Here is an 18283-nt window from a genome sequence, read left to right on the forward strand (position 1 = left end):
TGAGGTCACAGACATGGTCACGTATATTTGTGGGCTGTGGGAACAGTTACCTCACATGAACTCCAAAAAGGCGCCAAAGCGGGGAGCGCGAACGACACCACATGCATATACACACGCATACACAAAATGGGTTCTTCGGTTGTCCCCATAGGAGAACCCTTTTTGGTTCCAGGTAGAACTATTTTGGGTTCCATGTAGAACCATCTGTGGAAATGGATCTACCTGGAACCAAAAAGGGTTCTCCTATGGGGAGAGCCCTTTTAGGTTATAGGTATAACCTTTTTTTCCCCGAAGAATGTAGGATAAACCTGTCACCATTAACCACTAGGTTAAGTACACTAGCAGTATTGTCTGTTATTTATTATGTCACAGAATACGAGCTAAATGGAAAGGTGCACAATATTGTGTAGAATATTTCCCTCTGATTCTGATTAGGGCATATGGGAAATTGAAACTGAAACTAAAACGCTGCCTCGGAAAATATCTGAAAACAGTCCATTCAGTGGACAGGATCTTCATGAATTCGGGGACTTGCCATCTCTCACCTTTTAATTAATAGGTTATAGATGAAAAAACCATTTAGATGACAAAAATGATGCTTAGAACGTGCGCGTTCGCTATGGCTGTAGGTCTATGCATTGACATAACCACATTGGCTTTTGGCGCATCTATTTCCAAAACTGGACCAAGAACTTTTGATGCTTTCGGAAATGTGGTGCGTCAATGGGTTGTAGCGGGGATTCGGTTAGTTCTACTACTCGGTTTAACGCTACTCACACTAGGATCGATAAAACCCGTATTCAAGCGCTGGTTAGCGGTGCACTGTTTCCTTGCCCCGGTCTATGAGACTGGGCGACGTATGCTGTATGGAAGTTCACCAGAGCGCGTGTATGGATCTTTGGGTCTGGGGAGTCCAAGTTTGTGGCTATTGTGTACCGTGGCAGCAGCTGCAGCAGCCTTATTTTGGGAGACAACCTTCCCTGACAGCAATGGAGAAAGTAACGGGAAACAGAAGACGCAGAAGGCACGAGTGCTGTTCATGAGAGTCCTGTACTTCTACAGACCTGACACCCTCCTTTTGGTTGGGGCATTTATATTCCTGTCACTGGCTGTCCTCTGTAAGTATTTCATTGTTGTTTTGAAAAAAATAGTATTATATGATGATGATGATGATGATGATGATAGTGGTGGTGTGTGTTTTAAGGTGAGATGTTCATCCCATTCTACACTGGAAAGGTGATTGACATCTTGGGTACCCAGTACAAGTGGAATAACTTTCTCACAGCAATCATCCTCATGGGTCTTTACTCTTTGGGAAGGTAAGTTGATACAACAGTATATACAGTCTCCTGTCAATATCGCACATTCCACATTGTAGGTTGTATTGTTTAAAAATGTTGTTGATTGAAGACACCGACCTCTCTGCTGCAATGTGAACATCAGATTGATTATTCCAACACACCTATAGTTTATGGTGTCTGTTTGTTGCAGCTCTTTCAGTGCAGGCTGTCGTGGAGGCCTCTTCATGTGTGCTATCAACAGCTTCACCTGCAGAATGAAAGTGAAGCTGTTTGGGGCCCTGGTGAAGCAGGAGATCGGCTTCTTTGAGACCATCAAGACAGGTAGAGACACGTTAATAATTCCAAACATCTTATGGTGGTGACCCGAAAGTATGATCAGCGTGCAACCTGTTGTCTTTCTGGATCAAGTGGCAACCTTGTTTGTTTATGATATTACTACTGTAGCTAAAATGCACATTCTATGGAACTTTCTTTGTCATTCAGTGGACTGTCCTCTGATGCGTGGCAGAATATCTCTTGAACAGACCGCCAGTTTGTTCTTCAATGCTCCTTGGTTATTCGACGACGTTACAACAATTTACTTTCACCTCTGAACTGTCGTAGGTGACATCACGTCCCGGCTGTCCACAGACACCACCCTGATGGGCCGGGCGGTGGCCCTGAATGTCAACGTCCTACTGAGGACCCTCATTAAGACCGTGGGTATGCTGTCGCTCATGATGAGCCTGTCCTGGAAGCTCACTCTGCTCATGCTGATGGAGACGCCCATCACCGGCCTGTTGCAAAGCGTCCATGACAACTATTACCAGGTATAGTACAGTCGTTTGTGTCCAGAACAGAAGGTCCGGAAATTATCTATTGGTGCCTGCAGACCCTGAAATGATTAGCTGAAATCGTTATAATTTTTTATTTTTGGTGTGAAAATACAGTACATTAGATGGTGACTGCTAAATGTACTGGGTAACCTTATAAAATATAATCCAGGAAATGTTATTGAGGATTGATTGTTCCTCAGAGGCTCTCTAAGGAGGTTCAGGACTCTATGGCCAGGGCGAACGAGGCAGCGGGGGAAACAGTTGGCGGAATCCGGACCGTACGAAGCTTCAAAACTGAGCAGCATGAGGCTGGTCGTTATAACGACAGGTTGATGGACACCCACAATCTCAAGACCAGGCGGGACACCGTCAGGGCAGTCTACCTGCTCCTGAGAAGAGTGAGTATGCAGGGTGTCACTCCCTGTCCCCCTTATACTCAGAATACTTCAATTATTTTGATTTGATTAGGAATAAGGCAAACTGCCTGTCACCATTTCTTATGATCTTCTGTGCACATACTCATCACTGTGTGTTTATGTGTTACAGCTAACAGCAGTGGTAATGCAGGTGGCCATGTTGTACTATGGCAGACTGTTTATCCAGCGAGGTCAGATGAGCACTGGCAACCTGGTCTCTTTCATCCTCTACCAGTCTGATCTGGCAGACAATATCAGGGTACGCTAATGCTACTTTATCTTTGTGTCTCAGCCCCATCCATCACAGTGAGACTAATGTCTTATCAACAACCGCTAACGTTCCATCGACCATTATGAGTGGAATACATTTTACAAGTTTAATCGCAATGTATTCATTAAGAAAGTACATCATGTAAAAGTTGCTATAGAGACGAGAAAGATCATACAACATAAATACGTAGTAACTGTTGAAAATGTTGATTCCAAACACTAACGTTTTTTGAGTTACGATGATACAATGCTGTATAATAAATCTGCCCTCTGCCCTCTCAGACTTTGATTTACATTTTTGGCGACATGCTGAATTCAGTGGGGGCAGCTGGTAAGGTGTTTGAGTACCTGGACAGAGAGCCCCAGGTCAGCACCAAGGGGACCCTCCAACCAGAGACCTTGACTGGACACGTCCAGTTCCACAACCTCTCCTTCTCCTACCCTACCCGCCAGGAACGCAAAGTACTGCAGGTAAAGCTTGCCTGGGAGGAAGTTAAACACAAATTTTATCATCACCACATTTTTGCATTTCCTTGTGCCATTGCTGAGGTACTGTGTCATTGGCTCTCTGCTTGTGTTAGGGCTTCTCTCTGGAGCTGAGGCCGGGTCAGCTGACTGCTCTGGTGGGGCCATCAGGGGGGGGGAAGAGCACCTGTGTCAGTCTGCTGGAGAGGTTCTACCAGCCTCAGCAGGGAGAGATCCTATTGGACGGACTGCCACTGCAGAGTTACCAGCACCACTACCTACACAGGAAGGTAATGTCGACAGCTACCAGAACCACTACTAACACACCTGCACAGCAAAGTAATACAGCTACTCTTACACAGATATTGGCATTTTTACATCTCTAGAGAGCACAGGCAGATAACTGTAGCATGCCGCATTGGCTACCAACATCATTACCTATTAGAAATCTTTGCAGAAGAATTAACATTGATGGGCTGATTGGTAATAGGTTTTTCCCTGCTTGGGTTTTCCCTCTACCAGATAGCCATGGTAGGCCAGGAGCCTGTTCTGTTCTCTGGGTCCATCAAGGACAACATTGCCTACGGCCTGGCAGACTGCTCTCTGGAGAGGGTACAGGAAGCTGCTCGCAGAGCCAATGCCCACAGCTTCATCAGCCAACTGGAGAAGGGTTACGACACAGGTACACTGGCCCATGATCAATGACAAATAGGAATATTCTATATATCACTGCTGGATGACCACAAGGAGAGACTTGATACATTTACTGTCTGTCTGTCCATCTACTAGATGTAGGAGAGCGGGGAGGTCAGCTGTCCGGCGGTGAGAAGCAACGTATCGCCATCGCCAGAGCTCTGATCAGAGAGCCACAGGTCCTCATCCTGGACGAGGTCACCAGCGCACTGGACACGGAGAGCGAACACATGGTACGGCATCCCTCCTCACATTAACCATATAGCTTTAGCCTTCCATCGTTCATACTCTCAATATGGTTAGTGCTAGTAGTTTCACATACGTACGACCTATGACATTCTCAATAGGGTTAGCGCTAGTTAGCGGTTTCACATATCTGTTATCGCTGTCTCAGGTCCAGGAGGCCCTGGCTAGCTGCCCCTCCCAGACGCTGCTGGTGATCGCTCACAGGCTGAAGACCATTGAGAGGGCGGATCAGATCATTCTGATTGGCCAGGGAACCGTCCTGGAGCAGGGCACTCACCAGGAGTTGATGGACAGGAAGGGGAGCTACTACAAACTAAAAGAGAGACTCTTCACCGAAGACGACGCGCCACATTGACAAAATAAATGCTACTGTTTGAACTGTAAATAGAGATGTCATTTTCTCACTCTGTCTCTGACCGATACTCACTACCTCCCAATATACTGTAAACCACATGTACATCACAAATTTATGTAAATATTGAATATAGTTAGATTGTGGGTTTTTCATAAGAGATGGACACTTCTGTTGGTGACATTTGGCTATCTTGTATGAGGGGTTTTGATTTGATTTTATTGTATTGCATTCTTCCAATTCTTCTATTTCTTAATGTTTGATTAATACATAGAGGGGCAGTGAGTGACCCATGTTCTAAAAGCATTTATTATGTTCTGGAGAAAAAGTCTATTATTACATTTCCTGTACACATCCATACCCATTGTTGTGAATGCTTTTGTCTAAGTGTAGTATCAGTGTGACAGACTTGTCTGCAGCCATTTTTGTGGCGAATTGTAGCCTATGCCATGTTTGCCAGTATTTTTATTGTGCATGAGCTTTTGACTTACTTTTTAGTGTTGTCTGGTCCACGTGTGTGTACATGAGCACATTTGATTCTGGCACGGAATAATTGTTATTTTATCACACAGAGCACTAAGTCTTGGAAAGTCCCTGGAGGCCCGTCCCTTGTTCTTTGCCAATATTTTTGGCAGTCTGCCTGTCACGTCCTGACCATAGAGTGCTCTTATTTTCTATGGTAGAGTAGGTCAGGGCGTGACTGGGGGGTTTATCTAGTTTCTTTTTTCTATGCTGTGTTGTAGTTTCTTTTTTCTATGTTGGGGTTTTTGTATGATTCCCAATTAGAGGCAGCTGGTCATCGTTGTCTCTAATTGGGGATCATATTTAAGTAGTTGTTTTTCCCACCTGTGTTTGTGGGAGATTATTTTGAGTTAGTGCACGTTGCACCTCTGTCGTCACGGCTTGTTATTTGTTTATAGTTTATTATTTGTTTGGCTAAGTTTCACATAATAATAAAGATGTAGAACGATACTCAAGCTGCGCCTTGGTCCGCTTCTACACACAAGCGTGACACTGCCTGTCTGCATTACGGCTAAAGTCACAACAACATGTCAGTACTCCAACACCCCCTACCGGAGAACAATAACACATAGACACAGACCTCAGGAGAGATACTGGCAACCATTTTAATGACCAGCTCTGTGACCAGTACACATCACCATGAAATGGTGGCAGTCGAGTCATACAAATATTGGGCATTTCTTTTTGAGAATCCTTAACACTGATCTGGAAAAAAACACTTTGTCCTACAATGTGTCTTGCAGGGGATTTGAAGTATTCACTTGGTCAGTGTCTTGTGATAGTTTCTGCTCACCTTTACTGTTTGTGCATCTGTAGCACTGGTGCAGACAAACATCATCTAATCATCCAAATCATCAACTTAATCAAAGTAGTGAAAAAAAGTACCAGAGCTTGTTTATTTTGGGTCTCTTGCGATTTGAGCTCAGGACATTTGTGAGATACGTGTCATGTCGCAACATTCATTAACTCAATTATTTTCTCAGTAGAAGAAGTTTGCATTGTCAATTAAACATATACAGGTTATTTTCCTGTCCCTTTAGGTTGGTGACATATCAACAACAATCCACCTACCCACTGCCAACGGATACCAACAAGAAGGGAGGGAGAGCACAAAGGGGAAATATCAGCGGCCATCTCATCTCAAGAACTTCTGGCATCACAAAATGGCCGACAATAACTTGATCTGTCTGGGTGAAGCGCCAATTGTGTAACCACTCCATGCCGAATCAGTTGGCTTGCAATCACACCACGTTACAAGTCCTTTCTGCCTTTGCTTTCACTTTTATTTTAGTACACTTCACCAAGCAAAACAAGCCGACGCCAAACACTGGGTCTTGTGACTGCTATTGAGTCTTTGATACTCAATGCTGCTGTTAAACAAGGACGCTGGCTGACGTATTCTATTTTACAAAAATCTGTACCACTCCATTTAGCATATGTTACTTTACATTGGCCTACCAATGTAATAGCGGTCGTACAATATAAAACAAATTGTAGGACGTACAGTATCCTACGTCTGGCTTGCATTTGACCCGTTTAGTAAGATATATTACGTTCAACAGCTTTAGTATGATATGCTACGTTATGTTAGTAGTTAAGGTTAGGGTTAGGAGTTATGTTAAAGTGGAAGGATTAGCTAACATGTTAAGTAGTTGCAAAGTAGCTAAAAAGTAGTAAGTAGTTGCAAAAGTTGACCGTGATTAGATTTGAACACGCAACCTTTGGGTTGCTCGACGTTTGCATAACACCACCCTCCTTTAGTTTTTGTCTTAAGTAACATAGTGTCCATACCAAACGTAGCATGTCATAGTAATTGAGTGTCCCAACTTTACATTTGCTATGTTATGTCTAGTCAATGTAATGTAACCTAACGTACAGTAACATATCATACAAAATTGAATATTTTGCTCTGAGACCAAGTTGGGACACCTTATCTTAGTTGTAATAAACAATAGGTTGCATTAGATTACATGTCCAAGGCTATTTGGCCCTCTCAGACCCTGCTGGTGATTGCTCATAGGCTGAAGACCATTGAGAGGGCGGATCAGATCATTCTGATTGGCCAGGGAACCGTCCTGGAGCAGGGCACTCACCAGGAATTGATGGAGAGGAAGGGGAGTGTAACGGCTGTCTGTAAGAGGGAACCAAGGTGCAGCAGAGGATGTGCTCATCATTAGAATTTTAATTCAAATAAACAAGAGAACACTACAAAATGAACAAAACGACAGCAAACAGTCCTGTTAGGAAAATACTCAAACAGAAACAATTACCCACAAAACCCAAAGGAAAAACATGCTCCTTATGTGTGACTCCCAATCAGCAGCAATGAGCTTCAGCTGTGCCTGATTGGGAGCCACACACACGGCCCAAAACAAAGAAATACCAAAACATAGAAAAAGGAACATAGAACGCCCACCCAATGTAACACCCTGGCCTAACCAAAATAAAGAACAAAAAACCCCTCTCTATGGCCAGGGCGTTACAGGGAGCTACTACAAACTAAGAGAGAAACTCTTCACGGAAGACGACATGTCACATTGACCAAAACAATGCTACTGTTTGAACTGTAAATAGTGATGTCATTTTCTGACTCTCACTCTGACCAATACTCACTACCTCCCAATATACTGTAAATCACATGCACATGCACATCATGACAGTGACATGTATCAAGCCAAATTGATGTAAATATTGAATATAGTTAGAGATTGGCAGGTAGCCTAGTGGGTAGAGCATTGGGGCCGTTAGCAAAAGGTGTTTGGTTCAAATACCCAACCCAACAAGGTGAAAAAAACTTTCAATGTGAACTTGAGCAATGTACTTAACCCTAATTGCTACTATAAGTTGCTCTGAATAAGAGTGTCTGCCTACTTTTATAAATGTAAGATAGTTTTCTCATCAGTGATGGAAACTTCTGTTGGTGACATTTTTTTTGTATGAGTTGTTTTGATATTAATGTATTGTACTGTATTCTTTCCTTCCCTTTATTTTGAGTGGCCCACACTCTCTATTGTTCTTCTGTGACCCCAGTTGACTGTAAAACCATTTATGGTGCAAAGGTCTATTATGTTACCTATCCAAGAGAAGGAACTATTGTAGTGATGCTGCAATTGTGTAACCACTCACTGCCAAATCTGATGCTATGTATTGGCTATTGAGAGGCTTTGAAGTCACCGGTCGGCAATATTGGCACTACCCAGTAAGAGCAGTCCTCCAACAAATGGCATTTTGCAGTATTTCAATGAAATGTTTTCAAGGACAAAATTACCTAAGTAATGTATTTACTGTAGTGGGGACAGTAACATTAGTAATACCTGAAAATGATACTTTAAGGGAAAGGTTTTTATATATTTGTAAACGCTTCTGGGGGTCGTAGAGTGTTTGTGAGAGTCTCGTCTTTCCATAAAGGGATCATAATAGTTTGTTGTACCTGCAGCAGCCACATTTGCCATAGTTAATTTCAGTAACCAATATAACTGAAAAGGGTTTCCAATGTATGATATTACCGTGATATCATGATATACTGGACCCCCCTTCTAAGAGGAGCCCCAGGACAGAGTTTGGGAAACCCTGCTTCACAGGAATGAATGAAATTCTACAATATTTCAATTAAATGTTTCAAGGACAAAATAACATGTATTTAAGTATTTTTGTTGTAGTGGGGACAGTAACATTAGTAATTCCTAAAAATTATACTTAAAGGAATTTAAAAAAATATATTTTATATTTTCTTATTTTTATGTTAGGCTCACATAATATAATTTAAAAGTATGCATGAAGGCATCTGTAATATAATAAATGTGGCACAAATAAATGCAGACATTAATAAAGACATTAAATCTATAGCTTCCAAAATATTTTTTTTATGATAGTGGGAGAATGGCAAGATGGAGGCACGGTGACGTTAACACATCGCCCCCTATAAGTCATCTAGTGTATATATAAATTATTGGTTGCTCCCCACAGAGGCAGTGGCGGTTCTACTGTAGCTTGTATGGCTCCCCGTGGGGAGACCTAAGGTCAACCTACCTCCGCCCCCCTCCCCATCTTGTACTTCTGAGTGGGCGACCTTCCCAGGCAGTAGCCTGCCTAGCTCACAAACTAGAATCAGCACCCCCACCCCCACCCCGCCAAAAAAAAAACACCATTCTGCACTAACTGTCATTTTTATTCAGACATTTCGAACAACACAAATTAATAATCATAACATTTAAAACTATATAAATATACAAATATATACAAAAATAAGACTCATAAATATCAAAAAGAAGTATCAAAGACAATATAAATACATTTGTGTTGATTTGGTACTTGAGCATCAATACATTACCCATCCCACAACACTGTCAACCAAGAGTCAAGACTAAACCAATTCACCTTGGTGGTGTGCAGACTGGTTTTATATTATTCTTAACGATTTCGTACAAACCAGAAAAAAATGCAACAATATGTGTGGCTCAGTTGGTAGAGCATGGTGTTTGCAACACCAGGGTTGTGGGTTCAATTCCCACGGGGGACCAGTACGGAGCAAAAAAATGTATGAAATGTATGCATTCACTACTGTAAGTCGCTCTGGATAAGAGCGTCTGCTAAATGACTAACATGTAACATGTCTGTGAAACTATATATTCACAGTATTATGAATGAATTGTGGTTTATTTGGTAGCATTTCGTGGTGTGACTGATTTTACTAATTGCATTAGTACTGTACACAGTTAGAGGTGCGCTATTTGATAGATTCCCCGCTCCCCCAGCCTCAGGCTTCCAGTGGGGAGACCTGAGGTCAACCTACCCACGCCCCCCTCCCCATCTCGTACTTCTGAGTGGAAGACCTTCCCAGGCAGTAGCCTGCCTAGCACACAAACTAGAATCAGGGCGCCCACTCCGACAAGGTTAATTGACACACAGTCCCACATGGTGACGTGACGTGCAAATGAGCGATAGAAAACCGATCGCGCAAATGTCACCATTCCAAATTTTCTGGTGCGGGCATCCCGTGCCGCCCTGGGCGGCTGCCCTTGTCGCCTATACCTAAATCCGCCACTGCACAGACGTACAATATCTCAGCACATTGCCCCCACCACCTGATTTCAAATATATGCAAATACATACAGAGAAAAGAGTCGGCCCGAGAATTGAACCCTGTGGCACCCTCATAGAGACTGCCAGAGGTCCGGACAACAGGTCCTCCGATTTGACACACTGAACTCTATCTCAGAAGTAGTTGGTGAACCAGGCGAGGCAGTCATTTGAGAAACCAAGGCTGTTGAGTCTGCCAATAAGAATGTGGTGATTGACAGAGTCAAAAGCCTTGGCCAGGTTGATGAAGACGGCTGCACAGTACTGTCTTTTATCGATGGCGGTTATGATATTGTTTAGGACCTTGAGTGTGGCGGAGGTGCACCCATGACCAGCTCGAGAAAATCTGATTGCATAGTCGAGAAGGTACGGTGGGATTCGAAATGGTCGGTGATCTGTTTGTTAACTTGGCTTTCAAAGACTTTAGAAAGGCAGGGCAGGATGGATATAGGTCTATAACAGTTTGGGTCTAGAGTGTCTCCCCCTTTGAAGAGGGGGATGACCGCGGCAGCGTTCCAATCTTTGGGGATCTCAGACAATACGAAAGAGAGTTTGAACAGGCTAGGATTAGGGGTTGCAACAATTGCGGCGGATAATTTTAGAAAGAGAGGGTCCAGATTGTCTAGCCCAGCTGATTTGTAGGGGGTCCAGATTTTGCAGCTCTTTCAGAACATCAGCTATCTGGATTTGGGTGAAGGAGAAGCAAGGGGGGGCTTGGGGGTGCAGAGCTGTTGGCCGAGGTAGGGGTAGACAGGTGGAAAGCATGGCTAGCCGTAGAAAAATGCTTATTGAAATTATCGATTATCGTAGATTTACCTGTGGTGACAGTGTTTCCGGGCCTCAGTGCAGTGGGCAGCTGGGAGGAGGTGCTCTTATTCTCCATGGAATTTACAGTGTCCCAAAACTTTTTGGAATTTGTGCTACAGGATGCAAATTTCTGTTTGAAAAAGCTAGCCTTTGCTTTCCTAACTGACTGTGTAAATTGGTTTCTAACTTCCCTGAAAAGTTGCATATCGCGGGGGCTATTTGATGCTAATGCAGTACGCCACAGGATGTTTTTGAGCTGGTCAAGGGCAGTAAAGTCTGGAGTGAACCAAGGGCTATATCTGTTCTTAGTTCTACATGCTTATTTAATATGGTGAGGAAAGCACTTTTAAAGAATAACCAGGCATCCTCTACTGTCGGAATGAGGTCAATATCCTTCCAGGATACCCGGGCCAGGTCGATTAGAAAGGCCTGCTCACTGAAGTGTTTTAGGGAGCGTTTGAGGGGTGGTTGTTTGACCGTGGACCCATTACGGATGCAGGCAATGAGGCAGTGATCACTGAGATCCTGGTTGAAGACAGCAGAGGTGTATTTAGAGGGCAGGTTGGTCAGGATGATATCTATGAGGGTGCCCGTGTTTACGGATATAGGGTTGTACCTGGTAGGTTCCTTGATAATTTGTGTGAGATTGAGGGCATCTAGTTTAGATTGTAGGACGGCAGTGGTGTTAAGCATATCCCAGTTTAGGTCACCTAACAGTAAACTCTGAAGATAAATGGGGGGCAGTCAATTCACATACTCTGGGGGAACAGTCACCTGTAAGTCTGAGCTTATTACCTGGTTTATAATGGTTTATAATGGTGGTGGTGTGTGTGTGTGTGTGTGTGTGTGTGTGTGTGTGTGTGTGTGTGTGTGTGTGTGTGTGTGTGTGTGTGTGTGTGTGTGTGTGTGTGTGTGTGTGTGTGTGTGTGTGTGTGTGTGTGCGTGTGTTTGCGTGTGTTACTCTGTCTTTGTTATTTGCAGTGTAACACAAAAGAGAGACTGGTTGGATCAAAGTTTCTCAAGAGGATGTTGGCGACCTGTACCACCGCTTTTACAATGACAAGAAGTGAACATGCCATTTTTGCTCCCCATTTTTGCTCCCATTTTTGCTCCTTCTCATACCACTGAGCTGAACCAAACCATGCTGAGTGTACCAGCCCTGAGCTCCAGACCTCTTGTGCGCCTCCACGGCCCAGTGTGCCCTGTACCTGCTCTGCGCACCCAGTCTCCTATGTGTCTCCCCAGTCTGGTGAGACCGGTTCCAGCTCCCCGTAGGAAGCCTCCAGCAATGATCAACGGTCCGAAGCCTCCAGCGATAATCTAGGGCATGAAGCCTCCAGTGATGATCCATGGCCCGGAGCCTGTAGGGTTAATCCATGGCACGAAGCCTCCAGGGATGATCCATGGCCCGGAGCCTGTAGGGATGATCCATGGCATGAAGCCTCCAGTGATGATCCATGGCCCGGAGCCTGTAGGGATGATCCATGGCACGAAGCCTCCAGTGATAACCCATGCCTGGCTGGATGGTCACTGTAGCCCGGCATGGGCGGAATGCTGGCACAGGGCGAACTGGGCTGTGCTGGGGAATGAGGGCTGCCGTGCGAAGAGCAGGCGCAGGATAAACTGGGATGAGGAGACGCACTGGCGGCCAGATGCGCTGAGCAGGCACACTTCTTCCTGGCTGAGTGCCAACTCTAGCACGGCAACGCTGCGGAACCCGTACCGACCGCACCGGACTGTGCGTGCGGATGGGCGAGATAGTGCGCACTACCCCGTAATGCATTTCTCGCCCATCTGCACGCCCGCTCCGCAGTGCCCGCTCCGCAGTGCCCTTTCCGCCAGCACCATTTCCGCCAGCACCATTTCCTTCGCTGCCTGTATCTCCTCCGGCGGGCGGCGATACTCTCCCGGCCTTGTCCACGGTCCTGCCCAATCCAGGATTTCCTCCCAGGTCCATGACTCCAAGCCATAGTGCTCGGTCCTGCTCCTCCTCCCACGCTGCTTGGTCTTCTTTTGGTGGGTGGTTCTGTCACAGGCGTCGTTTTGAACAGACCAAGGCGCAGCGTGTATAGTGCTCATCTTCGTTTATTTAGAGAGAACACTTGAACAAAATAACCAAACGACAAACAACAGTTCCGTAAGGTACAACGACTATACGGAAACAACCACCCACAAAACCCAAAGGAAAACAGGCTGCCTAAGTATGGCTTCCAATCAGAGACAACGAAAGACACCTGCCTCTGATTGGAAAACATACTCGGCCAAACCTGGAAAACGAAACATAGAAAATGAAAACTGGAACACATTCCCCTTGAAACCAACAAACCCCAAAACACACAAAACAACCCCCCTGCCACGCCCTGACCATTCTACTATGGCAAATTACCCTTTTACCTGGTCAGGACGTGACAGACAATGTGAAAAGAAAATATCTGAGCCAGTACAGGTCAGGTCGGCATGATAGTGTGAAAAGGGTACGTGACACAGGCAAAGCCATACATTTATGAGAACTGATGTTATGGTTCTGATACAGGTTTAAATCAAATTTTATGGTCACATACACATGGTTAGCAGATGTTATTGCGAGTGTCGTGAAATGCTTGTATAATGTACATTTTCTGTAACCTACTAGCATTGTATGTTTATCGCAGATCCTGTCCGGTCCACATTATTTTATGGTATAGGATTAATGTTTCTTATTTTACCACACAGAAAGTCCCTGGAGGCCCGTCCCTTGTTCTTTGTCTATGTTTTTGGCAGTCTGCCTGGCTGCACCACTGCTAAAGCCAGAAGACATCAGTGCTCCACCTCCCCCTACCGGAGAACAATAACCTATCGATATAGACCTTAGGTGATACTGGCAACCATTTTATGACCAGATCTGCGACTAGTACACATCACTATGAAATGGCCGCGGTCGAGTCTCATACAAACATTGAGCATTTCCTTTTGAGAATCCTTAACACTGATCTGGAAAACACTTTGTGCATTTATCTTGCAGGTGTTTTGAAATATTCACTTGGTCAGTGTCTTGTTAGAGTTTCTGCTCACCTTTACTGTTTGTGCATCTGCAGCACTGGTGCAGAAACTCATAATCGAGTCTTCCAAATCATCAACTTAATCAATCAAAGTTTCGATAAGAAGTGCCTGAGTTTATATACAGTATCCTCTCCTCTCCTGCCCCTTTAGGTTGGTGACTCATTAACCACAATGCACCTACCCACTGCCTACAAGGAGGGAGGGAGAGCACAAAGGGGAAATACCAGCAGCCAACTTATCTCAAGACTTTCTAGCATCACAAAATGGCCGACAATAACTTGATCTGTATCTGACATGGGTGAAGCTGCAATTGTGTAACCACTCCATGCCAAATCAGTTGGCTAGCAATCACACCCAATGATACACAGTGCATTCGGAAAGTATTCCGACCCCTTGACTTTTTCCACATTTTGTTACGTTACAGCCTTATTCTAAAATTGATTAAAATGTTTCCCCCCCATCAATCTACACATAACACCCCATAATGACAAAGCACAAACAGGTTTTTAGAAATGTTAGCAAATTTCTAAAAAACATAAATATTACATTTACATAAGTATTCAGACCCTTTACTCAGTACTTTGTTGAAGCACCTTTGGCAGCGATTACATCCTAGAGTCTTCTGGGGTATGACACCTCAAGCTTGGCACACCTGTATTTGGGGAGTTCCTCCCATTTTTCTCTGCAGATCCTCTCAAGCTCTGTCAGGTTGGATGGGGAGCGTCGCTGCACAGTTATTTTCAGGTCTCTCCAGAGATGTTTAATCTGGATGATCGGGCTCTGGCTGGGCCACTCAAGGACATTCAGAGACTTGTTCCGAAGCCACTACTGCGTTGTCATGGCTGTGTGCTTAGGGTCGTTGTCCTGTTGGAAGGTGAAACTTCGCCCCCGTCTGATGTCCTGAGCGATCTGGAGCAGGTTTTCATCAAGGATCTCTCTGTACTTTGCTCTGTTCATCTTTCCCTCGATCCTGTCTACCAGTCCCTGCTGCTGAAAAACATCCCCACAGCATGATGCCGCCACCACAATGCTTCACCGTAGGTATTCAGACCAGAGAATCTTGTTTCTCATGGTCTGAGTCCTTTAGGTGCCTTTTGGCAAACTCCAACGGGGCTGTCATGTGCCTTATACTGAGGAGTGGCTTCCATCTGGCCACTCTACCAGAAAGACCTTATTGGTGGAGTGCTGCAGAGATGGTTGGCCTTCTGGAAGTTTCTCCCATTACCAGAGAGGAACTTTGGCACTCTGTCAGAGTGACCATCAGGTTCTTGGTTACCTCCCTGACCAAGGCCCTTCTCCCCTGATTGCTCAGTTTGGCCGGGCGGCCAGCTCTAGGAAAAATCTTGGTGGTTCAAAACTTCTTCCATTTAAGAATGATGGAGGCCACTGTGTTCTTGTGGACCTTCAATGCTGCAGACATTTTTTGGTACCATTCCCCAGATCTGTGCCTTGACACAATCCCGTCTCAGAGCTCTACGGACAATTCCTTTGAACTCATGGCTTGGTTTTTGCTTTGACATGCACTGTCAACTGTGGGACCTTATATAGACAAGTGTGTGCCTTTCCAAATCATGTCCAATCAATTGAATTTACCACAGGTGGACTCCAATCATGTTGTAGAAACATCTCAAGGATGATCAATGGAAACAGGATGCAACTGAGCTCAATTTCGAGTCTCATAGCAAAGGCTCTGAATACTTAAGTAAATAAGGCAAAAATAAGGCAAAAAATGTATAAAAAACAGTTTTTATTTTGTCATTATGGGGTATTGTGTGTAGATTGATGAGAATTTGTTTTATTTAATCCATTTTAGAATACGGCTGTAACGTAACGTAACAAAATGTGGAAAAAGTCAAGGAGTCTGAATACTTTCCAAATGCACTGTATATACAGTTGTGGCCAAAAGTTTTGAGAATGACACAAATATAAATTTTCACAAAGTCTGCTGCCTCAGTTTGTATGATTGCAATTTGCATATACTCCAGAATGTTATGAAGAGTGATCAGATGAATTGCAATTAATTGCAAAGTCCCTCTTTGCCATGCAAGTGAACTGAATCCCCCAAAAACATTTCCACTGCATTTCAGCCCTGCCACAAAAGGACCAGCTCACATCATGTCAGTGATTCTCTCACAGGTGTGAGTGTTGACGAGGACAAGGCTGGAGATCACTCTGTCATGCTGATTGAGTTCGAATCACAGACTGGAAGCTTCAAAAGCTGACATGGGTGAAGCTGCAATTTTTAAAGAATGGTAACAACACATCCTCCGAGAGCAACTTCTCCCAACCATCCAGGAACAGTTTGGTGATGAACAATGCCTTTTCCAGCCATAAGGCAAAAGTGATAACTAAGTGGCTCGGGGAACAAAACATTCATATTTTGGGTCCATGGCCCGGAAACTCCCCAGACCTTAATCCCATTGAGAACTTGTGGTCAATCCTCAAGAGGCGTGTGGACAAATAAAAACCAACAAATTCTGACAAACTCCAAGCATTGATTATGCAAGAATGGGCTGCCATCAGTCAAGATGTGGCCCAGAAGTTAATTTACAGCATGCCAGGGCGGATTGCAGAGGTCTTGAAAAAGAAGGTCAACACTGCAAATATTGACTCTTTGCATCAACTTCATGTAATTGTCAATAAAAGCCTTTGACACTTATGAAATGCTTGTAATTATACTTCAGTATTCCATAGTAACATCTGACAAAAATATCTAAAGACACTGAAGCAGCAAACTTTGTGAAAATTAATATTTGTGTCATTCTCAAAACTTTTGTCCACGACTGTACATTCTGGATTGCTGATGCTATGTATTGGTTATTGCGAGGCTTTGTAGTCACCATATTGGCACTCCCCAGTAAGAGCAGTCCATAGTAATGGATGGAATTCTACAGTATTTCAGTTCAATGTTTCAAGTACAAAATTACATGTATTTAAGTATTTGTTTAGTTCTAATGGGGACAGTAACATTCGTCATCTTTAAAAATTATACTATAAGGACATTTTTTTATACTTTTTACTTTTATCATTAGCTCAATTAATATAATTTAAAAGTAGCATTAAGTTGTCTGTAATATAATAAATGTGGTAAAAGCTGTATAAACTATAGCTTGCAAAATATTTTTTACAACGATGGGGGAGTGCTAAAATGGAGGCACAGTGGCTTCAACACAGCGCCCCCTAAACTTGATCTAGTGTATATATAAATTATTGATCGCATCATGTTGGAAAGTCCCTTCTGCCTTTGCTTTCACTTTAGTAAACCACTTCACCCAAGGAAAACCATGCCAAGCCCTGGGTCGTGTGACTGCTATTGAGGCTTTGATACACAATATTGCTGTACAACAAGGACACCTTGTCTGATTGTCATAAACAAAAGGCTGCATTAGATTACATTAAACAGACATGCTTTGGTGTTAGATATTTGAGAATAGTCTTAGCAAATGAAGCACAACTTCCTAGCCTCATCATCAGCCTCACCTTAGGTAACCCATGTTAATGGTGAGTCACCATGTTGACTTGACACCGAAGATGATGTCAAACATGCTGATTGTGGTAAACAAACAGCAGAAGTGAACTGCAATGTGAAACTAGAGAAACCAGTTTGCAGACACAGAGGATGTGTCACACACCAAACCAAAATAGGCAGATGATCTAAGATGTCTTTCTGTTTGTTAAAGCTAAAGTGAACTAGATAGTCTAGACTGGACCATTACTGAATTTGTTGTAGCTGCAGCAGCCTCATTTGCCATAGTCTATTTCAGTAAGTAAGATAACTGAAAAGGGTTTCCAATGTATAATATCACCATGATATCACATGATATAGTGGACCTAGTGTGGTATCCAGCTACAGTATTTTGATTGTCCTGATTTCGGACTAAGATACAGTGGTATTGTGCATTATTATGGATTTATACCAGCCGTCTCCTGACCCCACAGAACTTAGTATTACATGGTTGGGGGGTGTCAGGTAAACTCCCATTGTCTTGTTGTGAATCCCCTAGATTACCCTGAGGACAGCACGTTTTACTGGCCCTTATTGGTTCATCATTTTACAAGATGACATGCAGTTTCCTGTCTGTTACAAACATTTTTGAACGTAGTCTACTGGAAAGTCCCTTTGAGTGTTGAATTAAGGATTACAGTAGTTAGGGAGTTGCGCCCCACAGAGGTACAATATCTCAGCACACTGATCCCACCATGTGATTTCAAAGAATTGAAACTCGGATCTGGAATTAGGTTACTAATGTGGGAGACAAGAATAGGAAGGAACTGGCA

General features: G+C 43.8%; 1 protein-coding gene across 1 annotated transcript; it reads left to right on the top strand.

Annotated features, from left to right (window-relative positions):
- The first annotated feature begins 455 nt into the window (after window positions 1-455).
- On the top strand, window positions 456-4918 carry LOC115173548 (antigen peptide transporter 2-like). The gene is made up of 11 exons (XM_029731736.1): window positions 456-1118; window positions 1205-1319; window positions 1492-1622; window positions 1905-2110; window positions 2317-2514; window positions 2663-2791; window positions 3085-3273; window positions 3384-3557; window positions 3790-3949; window positions 4057-4193; window positions 4355-4918. Exons 1-11 carry the CDS (start codon window positions 584-586, stop codon window positions 4559-4561), a joined length of 2181 nt encoding a protein of 726 aa, XP_029587596.1. The 5' UTR covers window positions 456-583; the 3' UTR covers window positions 4562-4918.
- Window positions 4919-18283: the final 13365 nt, after the last annotated feature.

The sequence above is a fragment of the Salmo trutta genome, chromosome 34, assembly GCF_901001165.1.
Source record: "Salmo trutta chromosome 34, fSalTru1.1, whole genome shotgun sequence".
Classification (NCBI taxonomy): domain Eukaryota; kingdom Metazoa; phylum Chordata; class Actinopteri; order Salmoniformes; family Salmonidae; genus Salmo; species Salmo trutta.